The 19,901-nt window shown below is 47.1% G+C and overlaps 1 protein-coding gene across 1 annotated transcript; it reads left to right on the top strand.

Moving 5' to 3' along the window:
* The first annotated feature begins 1,471 nt into the window (after positions 1-1,471).
* LOC144890771 (uncharacterized) lies at positions 1,472-8,916 on the top strand. The gene is made up of 5 exons (XM_078772593.1): positions 1,472-1,528; positions 5,479-5,497; positions 5,873-5,958; positions 7,211-7,460; positions 7,590-8,916. Exons 1-5 carry the CDS (start codon positions 1,472-1,474, stop codon positions 7,820-7,822), a joined length of 645 nt encoding a protein of 214 aa, XP_078628719.1. The 3' UTR covers positions 7,823-8,916.
* The last annotated feature ends 10,985 nt before the right edge of the window (positions 8,917-19,901 follow it).

Raw genomic sequence — 19,901 nt, 5'->3', positions numbered from 1 at the left:
GAGGCCATAAATCGTCTGGCACCTCCGCCAGGAGGTAGTCTGACTCACCCGGGTCCATTAGAACCGCTCGCATGGCATAGTTGCCCTTAGGGGGCAACTCTGCCTCTTCGAACACTCCAACCCTCAGTTGTGTCTTTATGTCAATCGAGAACCCTTCACCGTTATTGAGCCGTCTCACAGTCCAGCGGCCCCTCTTAAACCAATAACCTTGTAAGGGAACTTCCTGTAATCGCCCCACCATCCAACCTACACTTTCCGGCGGCCACCCCTTGGAGGTAGTGAGGGTAACATGGGCGGCCGCTCCTTCGGGGTATTGGGTCAACGCACGCTGACTCGCGGATAGGATTACCTCGATACCTATCCCCTCACGGCCGATCCATATTGGTGATAAATGTAGAGGCGTGCGCTCGCCCAGCTTTTCCTTAACCTTCTCTCGATAATCCTCGTCCTCACCCTTTGCATCGTAATACGCCGTGCAATGGGGTGGATTATCCTTTAAGTGTTTTATCGAAATTTGGTGCAGTTGTAGCCAATCTCGCAGAACTGGACTGTCCAAACACACATTATCTATGATATGCGTCCAAGTAGCCAGAGCCCCTTCGTCCAAGCGCCACCAATACGCGGTGGGGCCGTGACGAGACAATGCCATCATCAACGAGTCGTGTTTAGATTCCGCGACATCTATGAAAACTCCCTGTTCTGTACATGAAATTTGACAGCCCAATCGGCACAATAAGTCCCTTCCCAGCAAATTTGTTGGGGCGGTAGTGGTCATCAAGAAAGCATGTTTAGCCTCCAGCGGGCCGCATGTTACTCGCACTTCCTCCGAAATAGGAAGCGCTTGGGGTAAGCCCAAAACGCCCATTATTTGAACGTTCCTCGCCGTGGGGCGCAAAGATGGCAATTGCCCCTCGTTAATTGTACTGCGGGTCGCGCCTGTATCGACAAGAAACTCTAATTGTCGTCCGTCCACGTCCAGCGTCAAGGTCGGTTCCTCTGCCGGTGTCATGGTCAAAAGAGGACACTCCTTAGGCGACCCGCTGGCGTCCCGTTAATAGGCCCCTCTATTGTCCTGGGGCGGAAACCCCTTACGAGCACTTGGGCAATCACGTCTCCAGTGTCCCATTTGCTTGCAATAGAAGCATGGTTCCTGCAGAACCGGCGGTGCGGAGGGCATAGGTCGTCCCTCTACGGCACCCCTTCCGCCCAGCCGTCGGTCTGGCGGCCCCCACTGTGGCTGGTTTACTTGTTGCCATTGCGGCGGACCCCGAGGTGGGGCCCAGGTCCCCCTTGCTCCATTCTGCATCCCACTATTGGGGGGTGGTCCAGGGGTTTGGAGAAGGGGTCTTGGTGGATACCAAATTTGGGGAGGGGGCCCTGGTACGGTCCAAGTTTGAGGGTTTTGAGGAGGAGGGGGAAGAGGGGGTGGTATTGTCCATTGTTGTCTTATCTCGTCCATGTTAATTCGTCCATGGTCTTGGTCGGTACAACCGTCGCAGTCGTTGCCTTCATGGTGGACCCACTCTCCGTTGGGGGATTGGCCCCTATAGAAAGGCCAACCCCCCCTCCAGGGGTCCTCATGACCCCGGACAGGCCCCCACTTCTGGCACTGATCGCGTATGTGGCTCTGACTCCGATCCCCCTTTTTATTTTGATTAAGTTGAGCCCGTTTCTCCTGGACATACATTTGCAATATTTCCTCCTTAATATCCTTCTCCTCCTCTAAGGAGGAGCCCGGGCATTGTTCCAGCTTGTCGCATAAATCGTTGGTTGTCATTCCCTTCCAGCTGAAAAGGACGGACTGTACCTGTTTCTTTAATGCCGGCCGAAGCCCCTCGATTAGATATTGGTTTAGCAATGGGTGGGGTAGCCCTATCAGCTGCATCGGACCCAGTCCTCCCCAGCGCGCGATGGCCTTTTCCAACCTTTCCCGGTAATCTCCAATTGATTCTCCTGTCTTCTGTTTTATGGCCACGATTTTTCCCCAGTCCGGACCTCCTGCTGGCAACAGCGCCAGCTCGATGGCATCTAGCAGCCGGACCTTCAGTTCCTCCCATTGTACTTGTGTTATCTGGCCCGCTCCTGCTGCCCTTGGATCGTCCATCGGCCACTGTGCTCTTTGTCTAGCCCTTTCCCATACCTTGGGTGGGAGCACGGATACTCCCATATGGGTTATGTCTCGATAGTCGCACTCGCCAACTAAAAACCAATTCGACATGGTTGGCACTATCTGTCGTGGGTCCTCGATAAGCAAATGTTGAATCCTTTCCCGCATTACTGTTAAAGCGGATTCTTTCCATGGTACCCTTTCTCGAACCCCCTGACCTTGAGCATTAACTCCAATAACTTGTAAGGGGCACAATGTTTTCCTTCCTGTTATTTCCTGACATTCCAATGAGGTAGTTTGTGAGGTCTCGTTCCCATTACAGCCTACCAGTGAGGGGTATAACCCATCCTGTCCTATCGGTGGTGGGAACCCTGCAATATCGGTCCCGCTATTTATCCCGTTAGCGCCGAGCTGTGCAAACGGATTTCCCTGGCTCGGATGGTTCTGGGGGGGGGGGGTAACGACCTTCGTGCCGTGGGGTGTCGGCCCCGGGGGTATCTGGGGCGCGATGGTAGCGGGGTTGCAGGGAGGTGGTGGCGGGAGCGCAGAAAGGATAGGTGGCGCCTGAAACCCCGGGGCAGGGCTTAGGTCTGGGGCTGGGGAGGGTAGATGGTTACTACCTCCCCTACCGCGGGGTCTGGATTTTCAATGAGCGGCATCAGTCGCGCGTTGGCCTGCCTCTCTATTTCTTTAACCGCTTCATCCTGCATTTTATTCGCCTGTTTCCTCAGGCCCTTGAGTTTTGATACCTCACCGGCCAGGCTGGCCTGTATCGACCTTGCGTGTCGCTTCATCGCTTCTTCCTTCCACCAACCAAAGACTTTCCAATAGTCAGGCGGGAAGTGTTTCGTGTCCTGTTCTAACTTCTCTAATGCCCCATACAACGCGTCCAATTTTTCCAGCGCAAAAGACCCTCCTTCGGGCCACGGTTCACCTAGATCCTTAGTCAGCGCAACCCATGACTTCCCTGGTCTCGCAGCGTCATAGCCATACCTCCTAAACATGAAAAATGCTGGGGTATTTCTGAGAGGTTCACCTGCCTTTACAGTCTTATTACCCATCCTAAGAAAATTTAGTTTACCGACGTAGCCTTGTACCCGTGAGGTTCGCCCGCCTCGCGAGGTACGGCCGTCTACCTAACTCCTGAGAGGCTCGTAGCCTTGTACCCGTGAGGTTCGCCCGCCTCGCGAGGTACGGCCGTCTACCTAACTCCTGAGAGGCTCGCCCGCCTACACAGCTGTCTAACCTAACCTTACTGTACTCTCCTAGCGTCCTACGCCCTTATAATACTTCTAGCCTTGCTTATGATTCCAATGTCTCCCGGGTAGGCCTCGGATTGGGACGCCGCCCTTATCCTTACCCTCACAACCCAGAGATTTATTACCCCTTACCCTCGGGCGCCCAACGTGGGGCACTTCCCCTTACGTAACGTTACCCTAACGAGTCCATAAACAGTCAGTTGCTCCGGGACCCAAGCGGTCCGTATTTAAATTTAGGTTCGTGGATCAGGTTCGAGCAGGGAACGGAACAAATGGCATCCGAGCAAGAGAGTGGGTTACAATTTGGACTGACCCCCAGGCTATAAAGGAAAACACAAAAGAAAACCACAGCTCACCTGACCCGGATCAATTGCCAGCTGGTCTCACCACTCACTTGCCTGGGACCGCGTCCCGGACTGCACAGACTGATCCCACCGCTGCCACCATATGTAGGAATTGGACTTAGAACTTGGGACTCAGAGGACTCAGAGAAAGGAGCAACGGATATATTTATTAGAACTCGTTTACACAAGCTTGCGGAAAACACAATGTCGCTTGAAGCTCACAAAATGACCAACACTACAACAAGGTGCTCTGAAGTAATTCGATTTAAACTTGCTATATATAAAGAATATTAGGGTGTGGCTTTAGCTCACAAGATACAGAGAAAGAATGGGCTCATTGGTCCCCCCACCATTAGTCCCATCCTGTTGTTCAGTTAGTTAAAGGAAGTTCATCCAAGGCCACTCATGGGTTAGCTCAGATAAGGAGATGGCCAGCAATATGTGGCAACATGTTTACAACTTTCTGTATAGAGACTTGGGTTGGGGAAGTACAAAGGGAGTGGACACTCATAAATGTGTCAGCCTACAGGATATTGGCAAAGTCTTGTGGGAGGCTGAGAGATAGCAGCTGCAACCAAGGCCACAAAAGGGGAACAAGGGATTATGCCAATACAGGGCAAGAGCTCACAAGCACAGAACTCCTTATTAGGGTATTACACATCCTCAATGCACAAGAAAGGACTAAGTATTTTAAAAGAACACAGCAATCAGTCAAAACAAAACATATAATTGGTTATGCTTGGTAATTGGTAGAGCAGCAAGAATTAACAAAGGGGGAGGGGAATAACAGCTCCCCACATATATATATATATATACATATATATATATATATACATATATATATATATATATATATATATATATATAAATATATATATATATATATATACATATATATATATATATATATATATACATATATATATATATATATATATACATATATATATATATATATATATATACATATATATATATATATATATATATATATATATATATATATATATATACATACATATATATATATATATATATATATACACACGTATATATGAATCAAGGCACCTCCTAGCTTTAATGGTGAGCACCAGCCACGGATTATGTCTCACACGGTAAAAACCGCATAACCCGCAAGGAACCAACAGCCTGTCTGCCACCCAGACCATCGTTCCCGCCAGTGCAAACCAAAACCAGGGGGTGCAGTGCGATTGGCGGAGATAATAATCAATGACATAACAGCGTGAAGAGCGCTGTCCCGATCTCCTGTGGACCGAAGTCCGAGACCAAAGCGTCACCTCCGTCCCGGAGGCCTCAGCCCGGCCACTCTGTCAACAGACAGAGATTTATTCTTTGGTCCCCATTGGGTAAACATCAAGCAGAGCCGCCAATCCATATTTCGGGCTTATTTGCCTCTGATGAAGGCGCCTTTTTTATAATAAAAAAGGTAAAAAATCAAACATTTAAACAGCCTTGGACGTGCACCTTGACCCCACGGCCAAGGCACACCGTCTATCAAGACTGTCCCATTGGCATACACATGCACCTCAACGCAGAGGCTGAAGCACATGGTCAATCAAAACACATGCATCCTGACTCTGAAGGGCCAGAATGCATGGTCATACAATTGGACCCCTCCTCCATAGGAGTGAGTCCCCATGACTTCAACACCATGCCGTCCCGACGAGGGCTAATTGACCCTCATCAGGACGGCATACTGCAAAAAATCTAACCAATGAGGACCAAACTCGTCTTTAAGTGAATCAAGGCACCTACAAGTTTTAATGGTGAGCACCAGCTACGGATTATGTCTCACACGGTAAAAACCGCATAACCCGCAAGGAACCAACAGCCTCTCTGCCACCCAGACCATCGTTCCTGCCAGTGCAAACCAAAACCAGGGGGTGCGGTGCGATCGGCGGAGATAATAAGAGATAACTTAATAGACGAGTTTGGTCTTTCTTCCGAGGTCGGCAAATTGAGTACCAGTTCACTGGTAATTCCCTGTGTGTTGCAAGAGGCGACTAACAGGGTTGGCGGCAGGAAGGGCATCTGGCCATAAAACATTGCTTCAAAAATGGGACCACGGTGCCCGAAAAAGGCCAGCCCCTGCTCTGCGGGGAAAAATGGCCTCAAAAGGTGGTCTCGCTCTCTCTCTACAGGCTCAGAGCCAAAGAAAGAAAAAATGGGAGATGAACACAAGGGAGATTGTGAGAGGCCTACCAACGGTGAAATGAAGAAGGACAAGGTAAGGCAGGTGTAGGTGTTGAAAATTTTACTCATTATAAAAAGATAATTGTAAAAATCTTCAATTATCCCTGATTGTACATGGAGGTGTGGAACGATGCTTCTCTCCACTCTCACTCTCTTTCTTTCTCTTTCGTATCCTGTGTAATATTTGTGTGGTTAGTCTTCTGTTGTTACCTCCACCACCAAAGGTGGACGGAGGTTATGTTTTCACCCCTGTCTGTCTGTTTGTCTGCGAACAAGATATCTCCAAAGGTTGTGGACGGATTCGGACGGAATTTGGCGGAGAGGTAGCGTATGTTACATGGACGAAATTATTAGATTTGGTGAAGATCGGTATCCGGATCCAGATCAGAGAATTTTTAAAGTGATTCCTCACCATGAGGAGTTCAGACTAAAAACGATACATAGCACGATATCTCAAAATGTTGTGGACGGATTCGGATGAAAATTGGTGGACAGATTGGGTATGTGACAAGGACGATTCGATGTTGGTGAAGATCTGAATATTAATTTGGATACGAGAATTATTAAATTTTTAAGTGATTCTTTAATATTGAGACATGAGGTGAAAAGTAATATATAACGTGATATTTAAAAAGATATGCACGAGTTATGACAAAACTTGGTGGACGAGTTGGTTTAGTGACAAGAACAAGCCGATTCGATTTTCCTTCAGGTCCGAATCCAGATCTGGCCTATCAGATACTAGTTATCAATAAATATTTTTAAAAAGTAAGAAACGTGTTCAACCCTTTGCCTCCTGTGCATGTGCCATGAATTTTAGTTAATTTGGGTGAACTCGCGGAACGGAAAAGTTGTAAAAGAAAGTGACCGTAGTATAGTTAGAAACCATTCGGCCATTCACGAGATGAAAGATCCGGGGGCAGACGGCCCGTATTAACAGAGGCTGTCTGACGTGACAATATTCTTCCTTGCTCTTTTATTTAGCATACTAAACGTCTTCCATTTTAACTATACCATCACCTCGACTCCAAGAAAGCCCTTTCAGGATAATGAAGAGGTTATATGAGGATGGGAATCTTGCAAGCACCTTACTCTTTTTATATCACTAATTTCAAGTTCTTTGCATTGTTTGGCTTGCTGTCGATGTTTATGGATTTTTACACTCAAGTGTTCAGTGTGAGATTGTGTGGTGTGTGTGGGATTGTGTTTTCTCTGCATTACTGCCACGAATTGAGGTAATATTGAGGTATTTTCATCGGTCTAACATTATATTACCTCGTTTTCAGACCAATGATCAAGGACATTTCATCCCACCTTGCAAACTTCCGCTGCCATATCATGTGTATGGACAGTGCTTTGGAGTCGAGCAAACCTTTCTCAAGGACTTGAAAACACAGCTACACATTGAAAAATGGGAGCTTCAAGCAGAACATGTGAAATCTCCTCCCATGAAAGAAAACCTGCCTCTCCTCATGTTCTGTGTCAATGCAACACGCATCGGCACAGACGCTCAGGCTGCTCTGCAGTTGTTTCCAAGTAAGCGATGATTTATTGCTTAATATTCGAACATCAAAAAGCTGAAATGTGTCAAACATTGTGCTTTTTATAGATCACAAAAGACAATGCAAAGGCAGCATGCAATTACCTGATTTCCCTGTTAAACAGGTCATCCAACAATCCTGGTCGTGATGAACCACTACCCTCCACAGGTCTTCCTGTCAGACCCACACAGCGCCACCCACGTACCACAAGACAACATTTTGGGTGTGATCGACTGCTTTTTCTTTGAGTCAAACGGACTGTACAGTTGTGAGAAAAACGAGAAAGCTACAAGAGATGTAGCAAAGATCATCAGTAACTTTATTGAAAAGGAGAACCCATTTGATATGCCGGAGTGAAAATTGAAAATTCACTGTGATCTTGTAATAAAAATACGTTTTTTCCTTTTTTGATAATTATAAAAAAACGAAATTTTGAATTCTACAAGTCAAAACAAACAATTATTTTACAACTTGGGTTTTCCATTTTAGCAAATTTTCAACACATTTTGTAACTCTGACAATCCTCTTGCTTTCGATCAACTTTTCACCAAAACATTTTCTAAGATTGGAAGGAAACATACTGCAGGATTTCCCATTTGGTGAAGATGTTGTGGAGTTGTATACAGCAAATATATATATGTTTATACAGCAAATATAAAGCAAATTTAAGAATTTTGAACATTCAATTCTTCTGCTGGTTAAGCACTTGGAGCACCCTGATATTAAAAAGGAAATTAATTGAATTCCAAACACAGGATAAAGGTCGTGGGGTTGGGATTTGTCCCCGACAGACTTATATTGTCTGCGATACGCACCAACAAAGCAGTGAGCACATGTATTGTGTTGTGAGTCGCAAACTGCACAAACTATTCACATAAATGAAGATTATTGTAGACATTAACATCTCATTTAATAGTTTCTTCGTTCCTATAACTCATAATAGTTTCTTCCTTTCGACTTCATTCGCTCATCCAATCAACATGTTGCTGTCAATGCAACTCTTTACTCCCCTCTCCCAGTAGATGCTGGAGTTCCCCATAGCAGTATTTTGGGCCCAGTCTTGGTGCTAATCTATATAAATGACTTCTCTGATACTTTGAAAATAATCTCTCTTCCTTTTTGCAGATGACTCCACATTGTGTTGTACAATACCCCTATTCCACTGCTAGGAAGACAGTAGCTGTGGCTCTCTCGGCTCATCCTGAAATTATTTGATTCTGGTCTGATAAATGGAACATTTCCATTAATCCTGGAGAAATCTCACAGTCTCACCCATCAAACCTAACCCATCAATATATTTTCTTGGTCATGCAATTGGTAGAGGTTCAGTGTAGTGAACTTCTTGACCCCACCATCAGCTATCATCTTTTCTGGGCCAAACACATAGCAAACCTGGCCTCCAAAGACAGCCACAGACTGGTCTTCTCCCCATTCATCCAAGCCTTTCCTTGTAAAAGCAGATCTACTCACTCTACGAGGCCTTTGTCTATAAGTGCTCCTCTCTTTACGGGCTGGCTGCCCAGCATCACATCCATCTACTATCCAACATTGCTCCCTTTGCTCCCTCTCTCCCTCTCTCTCTCTCTCTCTCTCTCTCTCTCTCTCTCTCGCCCCCTGCTGGCTGTCGGTGTGTTTGGGCGCGGCAAGATGGTGGCTGTGCATGTGTGGTGAGGTACGAGCTGCTCTGCTGTTCTACTCTGTTGTCCCTTTCCACGTCGTATTTCACCTTCTCCTTCCCCTTCCCCCTGTTCGTTTATCTTCACATCCTTACTCTGCATTTGTGCCCCAACCCCTCCCCTTTGATCAGACCCAACACTTCGGGGCTTCGGCCTCCCCCATCCCCCTCTGCCTCCCTTTTCCCTCCTCGATCCCCTTTTCTTATCTCGTTTGTATTTATATTCACTCCGTGTCCTTTGTTTCCTTTTCCTTTTCTGAGAGAGAGAAAGAGAGCCCGCAGCTGTTTGTGGATAACTTTTGCATTAATCGGCGGCCCATCCCGTCCTCCGGCTGATCGCTTTTTTCTCCACCAGCTGTGTTTGTTTTCGCCTTTGAAAATCTGTCTCGGCTCGTAATTAATTAATCACTGTTCGAGAGCGATATTCACCCTCCCGTCCTCGTCCCCCCCCCCCGTCCCTCGTCCCTCGTCCCCCATCCCTCGTTCCCCGTCCCCCGTCCCCCGTCCCCCGTCCCTCGTCCCTCGTCCCCCGTCCCTCGTCCCTCGTCCCCCGTCCCCCGTCCCCCGTCCCCCGTCCCTCGTCCCTCGTCCCCCGTCCCTCGTCCCCCGTCCCTCGTCCCCCGTCCCTCGTCCCCCGTCCCACCCCCACCCTCGTCCCTTGTTCCCCCCCCACCCTCGTCCCTTGTCCCCCCCCCCCTCGTCCCTTGTAAATTATGACTTCGTTTTCGCGTTACGCGGCATATGAAGCGTTAACTCGTAGACATAGCGTCGAAGACCTCGTTATTGCTGTGGGCAACATAATCGGTATTGATAAAGTTCGTGCAGCCTCGCGAATGAACAAACGTGTTGTTATTTTCGTATCCGAGGCTGAATTGGTTCACGAGATTGTATGTACAGGATTATCGACAGATGACGGACATTTCGTACTCGTGTCCCCTCTCGACACTCCAGCCGTTAAGGTCATCATCTCGAACTGTCCTCCATTCCTGAAGAACGAGAGACTGGTCTCCGAACTATCTCGTTATGGTACTGTGGTTTCGCATGTCACGATGTTACCTTTACGTTGCCAGGACGACCGGGCTAAACATGTGATGTCTTTCAGGAGACAAGCTTATCTTGTACTTCCTCCTTCTAACGTCGAAAGAACGCTGAACATTGTTTTGAAATTCAAAATTGATAATCATGATTACCAATTATACGTAACCACTGACACCTTGAAATGTTTTGAATGTGGTAAATTCGGACACCTGAAACGCTCTTGCCCAAAAACGGCTTCGTCGAACGATGGGACAAACCACGTAAACAACAAGGATTCTTCTTCTTCATCTTTTGCTTCGGCTGTGAAGGGAACATCTTCCATGTCCGGCAATGACGCTCAGCCTTCCCATCCCGATGATCCAAACAGCACAACGAACGTCGGGGATGGTTTCACCATTGTTCCGTCAAGGAAGAGAAAGACCTTTCCCGACGGTCATTTAACTCAGAAAAAGGTAGCATTTAACAATAAGCAACCTGTCGGTAACACCCCCCCAGTCGTGACCGATGCCACTCTACAAGGCTTACCTGGGACAAACCCTGTACCTACAGCTAACAAGTTCGGCCCCCTTTCATGTGAGGACATAGACGTTCCACATGCAGGGACTGGTTTACCTGTTAACAAATCAAATGGAATTGTCTCACCTGTTACGGACTCGGCTATTGGAAAGTCCTCTGATGATTTTGCTGAGACCACTGGTGATGAACCTGCTGAGACCACTGGTGATGAACCTGCCGAGACCACTGGTGATGAACCTGCCGAGACCATGGATGATGAACCTGCCGAGACCACTGGTGATGAACCTGCCGAGACCACTGGTGATGAACCTGCTGAGACCATTGGTGATGAACCTGCCGAGACCACTGGTGATGAACCTGCTGAGACCACTGGTGATGAACCTGCCGAGGCCACTGGTGATGAACCTGCTGTCACTTTGGAAAATGTTAATCCTGAGCATGATGATGCTGAATTCCCGTCAGCAGAAAATAGCGAAACTGTCCCAGTTACTGCTCTCACTTCATCGCCAGGTGAAGCTGGAATCGCAGGAATCAATATTTTGCAAGAGACTCCTATTCTGCTAGATACCGCCACACCATCGGAGGTTGTTGCAGTCGGGGGAAGCAACATTGCTGCATCTGCTGATGCTGTTTCTGTTTCACCAAATCCACAGATTATTGCTGTTATTCCTCAAAGCAATGTTCCCACGGTGGGAGAGCACACAGATGTTACAACTAGTGCAGGTCCATGTGCCAATATTGATGACAGTAGTGACATGCAGGATTATACAAGCTTGTGTGATTCGGAAATTAAAACTGACTCTGACGAATCTGACCTGGAGGAAGCAAACAGCCAGGTGGAAGCAATGGAGAAGCCTACCAGTCTAGGTCCTACTTCCCCTGAACAAATACGACTTTTCCTGCAAAATACGTACAGGAAACGCAGTATAAACCTAACAGAATACTTTCCCGATTTACCGTCCTTCCTTGAGTGTGCTCAGGCTATTATACGCAGACCTGACTCATTCAACTTTCGTCAGACACACTGTCACCGTTTAAGAAAATTGATCGCCAAGACGAAAAAGACTCTAAGTTAATTCATGGTGAGTTTCAAGATTGGAACAGTAAATGTCAATGGTGGTGGAAGTTCACTCCGCCAGATCCAGATCAAGCAGCTGATAAACGCAAACGGTCTCGACATAGCTTTGTTGCAGGAGACCCACGCCGTCAGATCTGTTCAGGCCCAGTGGCGACTCATTATGGATAAGGAGTGTTTTTTTAGTAACAGCTCCTCGTCTAAGGCAGGAATCATGTTTGTCTTAGGGAAACATTTCCAACCATCCTCGCTTCAATTTGCGAATATCATTGATGGCCATCTTGCCTCTGTGACCTTCTATCTCAATCAGGTCAAGTTTACAATCCTTAATGTGTATGCTCCAAGCAAAAATGGTGAGCGGATCTCCTTCTTTGCTGAACTGAGAAAGTTCCTCCAAACACTGGATCTGCAGACTTGTCTAATTATTGGTGGCGACTTTAACTGTACTGTTAATGCCTCATGCGACCGAAACGGGCTGGAACCTCAACCATGTACCGCAAAACTCTTTGCAAATATCATCGCAAAATATAATCTCCATGATGTCTGGCGCTTGCAACACCCTTCCGAACAATCCTACACATGGTGTCGTTGTTCCAACAACCACATCTCACTTGCGAGGCTTGATCGCATTTATGTAAATTCTCACCTGTTACATGGAGTTTGCAAATCTGACATCGTGCCTTCCGGTTTCTCCGATCACTCCCTAGCTCGCTCGAGCATTCGTTCAACTCTCGAAACCGTGTCCAGGGAGTTCTCACTGGAAATTCAACAATAGTTTAATAGAAGACTTCAACTTTATTCAGGCTTTTGAATCTTTCTGGACAGATCTCTTGGAACGGAAGCTAAGCTGTTCTGTTAACCCACTGGTGTGGTGGGATCTAGTAAAAACCCAAATCAAAGGCTTCTGCCAACAATACCAGAGCTTCTCAAAAAGGGCTGATTATGAAGCAAGGAAATTATTGCAATCAGAGATTTTACATCTTCAGAGGGTCACAGGACAAAATAATAATGTGCAAAGAGCCTTAACCGAAAAACAGTCTTTTTTGAAAGAAATAACTGAGAGGAATGCACGTGGTGCCCTAGTTCGGATGAGGGTGCAGCACCTTAACGAGACAGACATACCAACTAAGTATTTTTTTTCCTTAGAGAAACGCCTCCCGAACAAACAGCTCTCTCAACTGCGTTTGGCAGACTCATCCATCACTTTCAACCAATCAGTTATTAAACTTTTCACAAAGGAATATTTCTCGAAAATATACTCGATGGAGCAAATAAATCCTGTCAGTGTCGCCTCTATCTCCGTAGGGCTGCCAGTGTTGTGTGAGGGTGGACGTTCCTACCTGGAGGGGCCCATTACCTTGGACGAACTTGGCGCCGCTCTGCACAGCCTTGCTGTTGGGAAAGCGCCTGGATTGGACGGACTCACAACTGAATTTTATAAGAAATTCTGGCATCTACTGGGTCCCGAACTCCTCAACACCTTGAATGCAAGCTGCCAGCTTGGAGAGCTCCCTCAGAGTTGCCGACGGGCTATTCTCACCCTCATTCCAAAGAAAGGAGACTTGCTCTATATTAAAAACTGGCGCCCAATCTCTTTGCTATGCACAGACTATAAAGTATTCTCAAAAGCCCTGGCATCGCGACTTACTCCTCATCTCTCCTCATTGTTGAAAGAAGACCAATGTTATTGTGTACCCAAGCGCTCCATCTATGACAACATCTCCCTCGTAAGAGACATGATTGAACTGTGCAAAGAAAACCCCACAGATTTGGGACTTCTTCTCCTTGATCAGGAGAAGGCCTTTGACCGCGTCGATCATCGGTACCTCTTCAAAGTGCTTGAACGGTTTGGACTTGGTCCGACCTTCATTTCTTACATTAAGATACTGTATAACAATATCTCTAGTGTGCTTAAGATAAACAATGGACTTGTTACACCCTTGCCTGTCAACAGGGAATTCGACAAGGTTGCCCCCTCTCTGGCTTGCTTTATGCTCTCTCCATCGAACCCTTACTGGGTTATTTGCGTGCTAGACTAACCGGGGTTGGGTTTTCTCATCTTGAACGGCCCATTAAGGTGCTGGCATATGCTGATGATGTGTGTGTTTTTGTGCGGAACCTCAATGACATTAACGTTGTCCGTTATTGTCTATCCGTGTTTGAAAAGGCTTCTTCAGCCAAAGTGAATTGGGAGAAAACGAGCGCCATTTGGCTTGGTCCGTCATGTCACTCGGCACCCAAACTTCCTGCTCCTCTTGCATGGGCCACTGATGGCGTGAAATACCTTGGAGTGTTCTTGGGTAATGACGCCACAGTAGCAAAGAATTGGGCTGGTCTGTTGGATCTTGTTGAAGGAAAACTGCAAAAATGGAGAAATCTGATAACACAACTGTCTTATCGTGGAAGGGTCTTGGTGATCAACAGTTTGGTGGCCTCTACCCTATGGCACAGGTTCTTTGTGCTGCACCCTCCGGCAGTGTTGCTTCAACAGCTCCAGAAGTGCTTTGTGTCTTTCTTCTGGGATGGAAAGCACTGGTTGCGACCCGAGGTCCTCAGCTTGCCACTGACCGATGGAGGCCAAGGCCTGGTTGACATAAAGAGCCGGTTAACGGCCTTTCGACTTTCGGTTGCTCTACGCATGCTGTACATGCACCCCTCTCCACCTTGGGTCGACGTCGCTCGTCGCCTTTTGCAGCAGGCAGGGAGACTAGGCTATGACCACGCTATATTCTTGATGGATCTCTCGCATCTTGATATGTCTCCCCTCTCCAGGTTTTATCAGAGTGTACTAAACGCATGGCAAACTCTAACGACAACAAGAGCTACGCATTCGTACACAAAGCAAATGGTCTTGATGGAACCTTTGTTTTACAATTCAATTTTCCATGATATGCCTGCTGATAGGTGTCTCGTTCAATGCTTTGTCGCGAAGAACATAAAATCGGTCGCCGATCTTTTAAGCCCAAATGGCAGTTGGATTGGAGCTGATGCATTGGCAAGCCTGGTTGGCGTGCGATCCTCCAGAGTTGTGGCACGTATGCTACGCTGTGTGCTTCATACCTATGTACAGCTTGCACCTAACTGGGAGCAAGTCCAAGCAGACAACGAACAAGGTGCTTCTCCTGCTACCTTTCCTGAACTTATTTGCAAGTTTTCCCTTGCCAACTCTCCTCCGTGTACCCCCTTTAGCATAGGATTCAATGGGTTTCCTAAACAAAAAGACCTCTATTTGGGTTGCGTAAGTTTCCTTTTGCAAGGGCAAATGACACAGCGGAGGGTTCGATGGAGAGACCTCTTACCTTGTTCCCCCCCATATTTTCCTAATTGGAAAGGATTCTATCATCCTCCTGTGCCGCCACGACATGGTGACCTCCAATGGAGACTTGCACACTGGATCCTCCCCTCTAACCACTTGCTGCACCGCTTCTCAAGTCTCCTAGCAGATGAATGTCCCTTTTGTAAAAGGCCTGAAAACCTCTTTCATATTTATGTTGAATGTCAACGGTTGGCTCCTTTATTTATCTTTCTTAAGAATTGTTTTGGCAGGATTGGTTTGGTTTTCAACACTTGTGTTTTCATTTATGGCTTAGACATCTCACACAAGAATTTGAATGATGTGTTAGGTAATTTCCTGCTTGACAGGCAAAAATGGCAGTGTATAAATCAAGAAAAAGAAAAGTTGATGACCTTGGAGCTAATGAGGAAAATGCCTTGTTCTTGTTTAAAAATCTTGTGACGAGCCGTGTAAAGTTAGACTTTGCCTTTTTCTCCATAACAGGAAGGCTGCCACAGTTTGAGACCAAATGGTGCGTGAAAGAAGTCATTTGTAAAATCCTGGATAAACGTTTATTGTTTTGTGAAATGTTTTGTGCATAATTTTACTGTATTAATATTTTTTGTTTGTTTCTCTGCTTGAAATGAGAATGTGACCCCTATTTGGGGGTTTTCTTTTTCTATTTTTATAATAAAAAGATACAAAAGTCTCTCTCTCTCTCTCTCTCTCTCTCTCGCTCTCTCGCCCCCTGCTGGTCGTTGGTGAGTCGTGCGTGGGTGTGGCAATCATGGCTGCTGTGTGTGAGGAGCTGTGAGTACTGTGTTGTGTTGTTTGCCTTTCCCATCCCCCATTTCACTCCCTCTGTGTCCTTGTACGTGCTTGTGAAGTTTTCCCCGTGTTTTCCTTCTTTGTTGAGACAAGAGAGAGAAAGAGAGCGTGCACGGTGAGTTTGGTGCGAGTCCTAAAGAACCTTGTGTTCTTCGGGCCTGTGCTCTACTTGCCGTGTTCTTCATCATCGTCGTTTATCGGCTCCCTTATTCTATTTCTTTTCATTTTACCTTCGCCTGCAGGTTTTGCTCGCGACAGGTTCTCTTTTATTTTTTATTTCGAAATCGTTTCTTTAGTTTCATTTATTTTTAGCTATGGCGAACGTTCGTTTGCACAATAGCACTAGCAGGTATGAGTCATTGACTCGCAAACACGGGCTTATTGCTTGCCCGCCTGACGGAGTGAGTGTCGAGGACGTGGTAACCAGTATTGGTAACATTGTCGGCCTGGATAATGTCCTCGCTGCCTCCAGGATGAACCACAGAATCGTGGTTTTTGTATCAAAGGAACACCTCGTTAATGAGGTGGTGGAACACGGTTTGTCCTTATCCCAGGGCATTTATATAAGTGTTAGTCCGATGGACACACCGGCGGTCCGAATCATTTTGTCGAACTTACCGCCGTTTATAAAGAGCGAGCACATTGTCTCTTCGCTTAATCGTTTCGGCACCGTCGTGTCCCGGATATCCATGATCCCCCTGCGACTTCGAGCAGACGCCTCGCTCCGACACGTCATGACCTTCCGGCGTCATTGTTATATTATCCTCAAAGACAATGCTCAGACGCTTAATGCGACCATGACGCTGTCGCTCAATGGTCATAACTATCAAATATATGTGTCGACCGAAACGACGACCTGTTTCATTTGCGGGCAACACGGACATGTTAAAGGTGCCTGCACGAAGGTAACTGTCCCCGTGAGAACAACCGAGCAGGCAGAACCCGGTAATGCTGTGGACGATCAGCCGTCCACATCGGCGGCAGCAGCGAGAGATACCTGTACGAAGGTAACTGTCCCCGTGGGCACGCCTAAACAGGCGGCACCTGGTAATGCTGTGGACAATCAGCCGTCGACATCGACAGCAGCAGTGAGGGATTCCCCCGTGAATGATGAAGGTTTCACTGTTGTTACTGCTCGGAAGAAGCACAAACGGCCGAACGTTAATGACGAAGCAGCAACGAGGGATTCAAAAAAGATTGTGTTGACTGGAAGCGACACTGGACCCCTCACTGAGGTGGCTCCTTGTGTTACCGGCATAGCCTTACACAATAGATTTGCATCTCTAACTCCTGATGATGATAAAGAATTAATGAATCAGAGTGAAAGAGCTGCTTGTGATGACAATAATGGACCTACAGAGCCCATTTTAGCCTCCGCCTCTTCGGGGCATGAGGAACCTGAGGAGGTCGTGCCTCAGAATGGCCTGGGCTGTGCGGACATGGAATGCACAGTTTCTGTGTGTGCGGGGTGTGAGGCACCTGAAGAGGTCGTGCCTCAGAATGGCCTGGGCTGTGCGGACATGGATTGCACAGTTTCTGTGTGTGCTGGGTGTGAGGCACCTGAAGAGGTCGTGCCTCAGAATGCCCCGGGCTGTGCTGACATAGAATGTACAGTCTCTGTCTGTGCGGGGCGTGAGGCACCTGAGGAGGTCGTGCCTCAGAATGTCCAGGGCTGTGCGGAATGTACAGTTTCTGTCCGTGCGGAGCGTGAGGCACCTGAGGAGGTCGTGCCTCAGAATGTCCCGGGCTGCGCAGACATGGAATGCGCAGTTTCTGTATCAGCAGGGCATGGCGCACCTGAGGAGGTTGTGCCTCAGGATGTCCCAGGCTGTGCCCTCAAGACATATACAAGTTCTGTCGTTGAAACGCCTCATATAATTCCGGAGCGTTGCATGACCATAGCGGGTCATGAAGAGGTGAATCTCGCAACACCTGTTGCATCATTGTCTGATTTGCAGACGTGTCCAAAACCTGCAGACATTCAGGGGATGGCACACACAGCATCTGCTGCACCGGCGCCTGCCTTATCGTTAGAGGGTGAGACTCACGCCGATCAATTGGACTATGACTCCGATGGAGCCTCATCCCTCACGTCTGGCATCAGCATCGAGGCTTGGAACGAATTGTTGTTGTCTCATGGGCCGGAGGGTGACCCGGGCATCACACCTGCAGAAATTCTAAAATTCCTGAAAGACACTTTTCGGAAGAGGCGAGTAAAGGTGAAAGATTTCTTTCCAGACCTAAAAATCTTCATAACATCCGCGAAATATCTCGTCCTGAAGTCCAGCCAGTTCGGAGTTGGGGAACGAGAAGTATACCGCCTCAAGAAGTACATCGTCAAAGCGAAGGAAGAGCTACAAGTAGACCAACCTTCCGCTATATAACCCCTTCCCCTTCTTCTTCACATGACCTTTTCTGTAGCTACCTTGAATATCAATGGGGGGCGGTCCCCATTGCGCAAGACCCAGGTGAAATTACTCACTGAGGAAAAGCATATTGATGTCATGCTTTTACAGGAGACGAGATGCAGTCCTTCGTGCGAAAGCCAATGGCAAAGGTTGATGAACGGCCAATGGTTTTTCAGTAGCTTGGCTTGCCCTAGAGCCGGGGTATCTATATTCTTCTCATCTTCTTTTTTCCTCCAAACTGACATTGTTTTTGAAGACATAATTAAGGGGTATCTAATTTCTGTGTCTTTCACCTTCAATGGTTACAGGCACACACTTTTTAATGTCTACTCACCCAGTGACAGCACTGACAGGGTCACCTTTTTCACACAGTTAGAAACATCACTTACTCATGTAGATTTTAATAATCTTGTTTGCTTGAGTGGGGATTTTAATTGTACTCTAGACTCTGCCATGGACCGGAACGGTAAAGAACCTCATCTAGCTAGTACCATCCCACTGGCAATGGTTTTATCTAAATTCTCTTTCGTTGATGCGTGGAGACTTCACAACCCCCTCATACGCCAGTATACATGGTGTCGCTGTCTTGACGGTCGGCTTTCCTTCGCTCGGCTAGATCGTGTTTACATAAATAGTAACTTTCTTAACATGATGGGCAATGTGCAAATTTTACCAATCGGTTTCTCCGATCATCACATGGTCACCTTTTCTCTTCTCTCTCCGATACGGAACTATGGAGCTGCACATTGGATTTTTAATGTGGACCTTTTAGAGGATCAAGCTTTCCTTAAAGCCTTCCGGGCTTTCTGGGGTACACTGCTTTTGCGGAAACCTTCTTTTTCTTCCCTCAATCAATGGTGGGATAATGCTAAGGCACAAATTAAAACCTTTTGTCAGCAGTATAGATTCTTTTGTACAAAAGATGAGTCTCTCTTTAAAAGTGTTATTGAAAAAGAAATTTTAGCTTTGCAAAGCCATCTGTCACCTTCCAACACAATGGAAACGAATCTTTCATTGGCCAAAAAGAAAGCTATTCTCAACCGGCTATGTGTAAAACAAGCTAGAGGTGCCATGGTTCGTCTCCGTGTGGAGAATTTGCGTCATCTGGACGTGCCTTCTAGTTTCTTCTTTCGACTTGAACACACTTCAAAGGGTAGCGAGCAGCTCACCTTGTTACGGACTGTGCAGGGCAATATGATAAAGGATCACAAGGGCATTATAACCCTGGTTAAAGATTACTTCTCTGATCTGTATTGTAGGAAAGACATTGATGACGAAATGGTGCATTCTTTAACCGCGTCCTTGCCCACCTTGTCAGCTACTGCACGTCAAGAGCTGGACAGAAAGATAACTATGGAGGAACTGTTTGTTGCACTACAAGCCTTGCCGAATGGAAAAGCCTCTGGCTTGGATGGACTCCCCGTAGAGTTCTACAAAGCTTTCTGGGACCTCTTTGGGACGGAACTGTTGGAAATATTTTCTGACAGTTTACGACTCAACCAACTGCCACTCAGCTGCTGTAGAGCGGTGCTTGCCCTAATACCCAAGAAGGGAGATCTGCATCGGGTGGAAAATTGGCGTCCGATATCCTTGCTATGCGTGGATTATAAAATCTTTTCCAA

Source organism: Myxine glutinosa, chromosome 2, assembly GCF_964187855.1.
Source record: "Myxine glutinosa chromosome 2, kmMyxGlut1.1, whole genome shotgun sequence".
Taxonomy (NCBI): Eukaryota; Metazoa; Chordata; class Myxini; order Myxiniformes; family Myxinidae; genus Myxine; species Myxine glutinosa.
This window is presented reverse-complemented; position numbering and strand designations above follow the sequence as displayed.

Bases quoted from the DNA above. Each gene is read 5' to 3' on its own strand.
- LOC144890771 (XM_078772593.1), top strand. From the start codon at position 1,472: ATGGTCTTGGTCGGTACAACCGTCGCAGTCGTTGCCTTCATGGTGGAC. The intron at 5,959-7,210 runs GTAAGGCAGGTG...CCTCGTTTTCAG, and splicing joins GTGAAATGAAGAAGGACAAG to ACCAATGATCAAGGACATTT. The intron at 7,461-7,589 runs GTAAGCGATGAT...CCTGTTAAACAG, and splicing joins TGCTCTGCAGTTGTTTCCAA to GTCATCCAACAATCCTGGTC.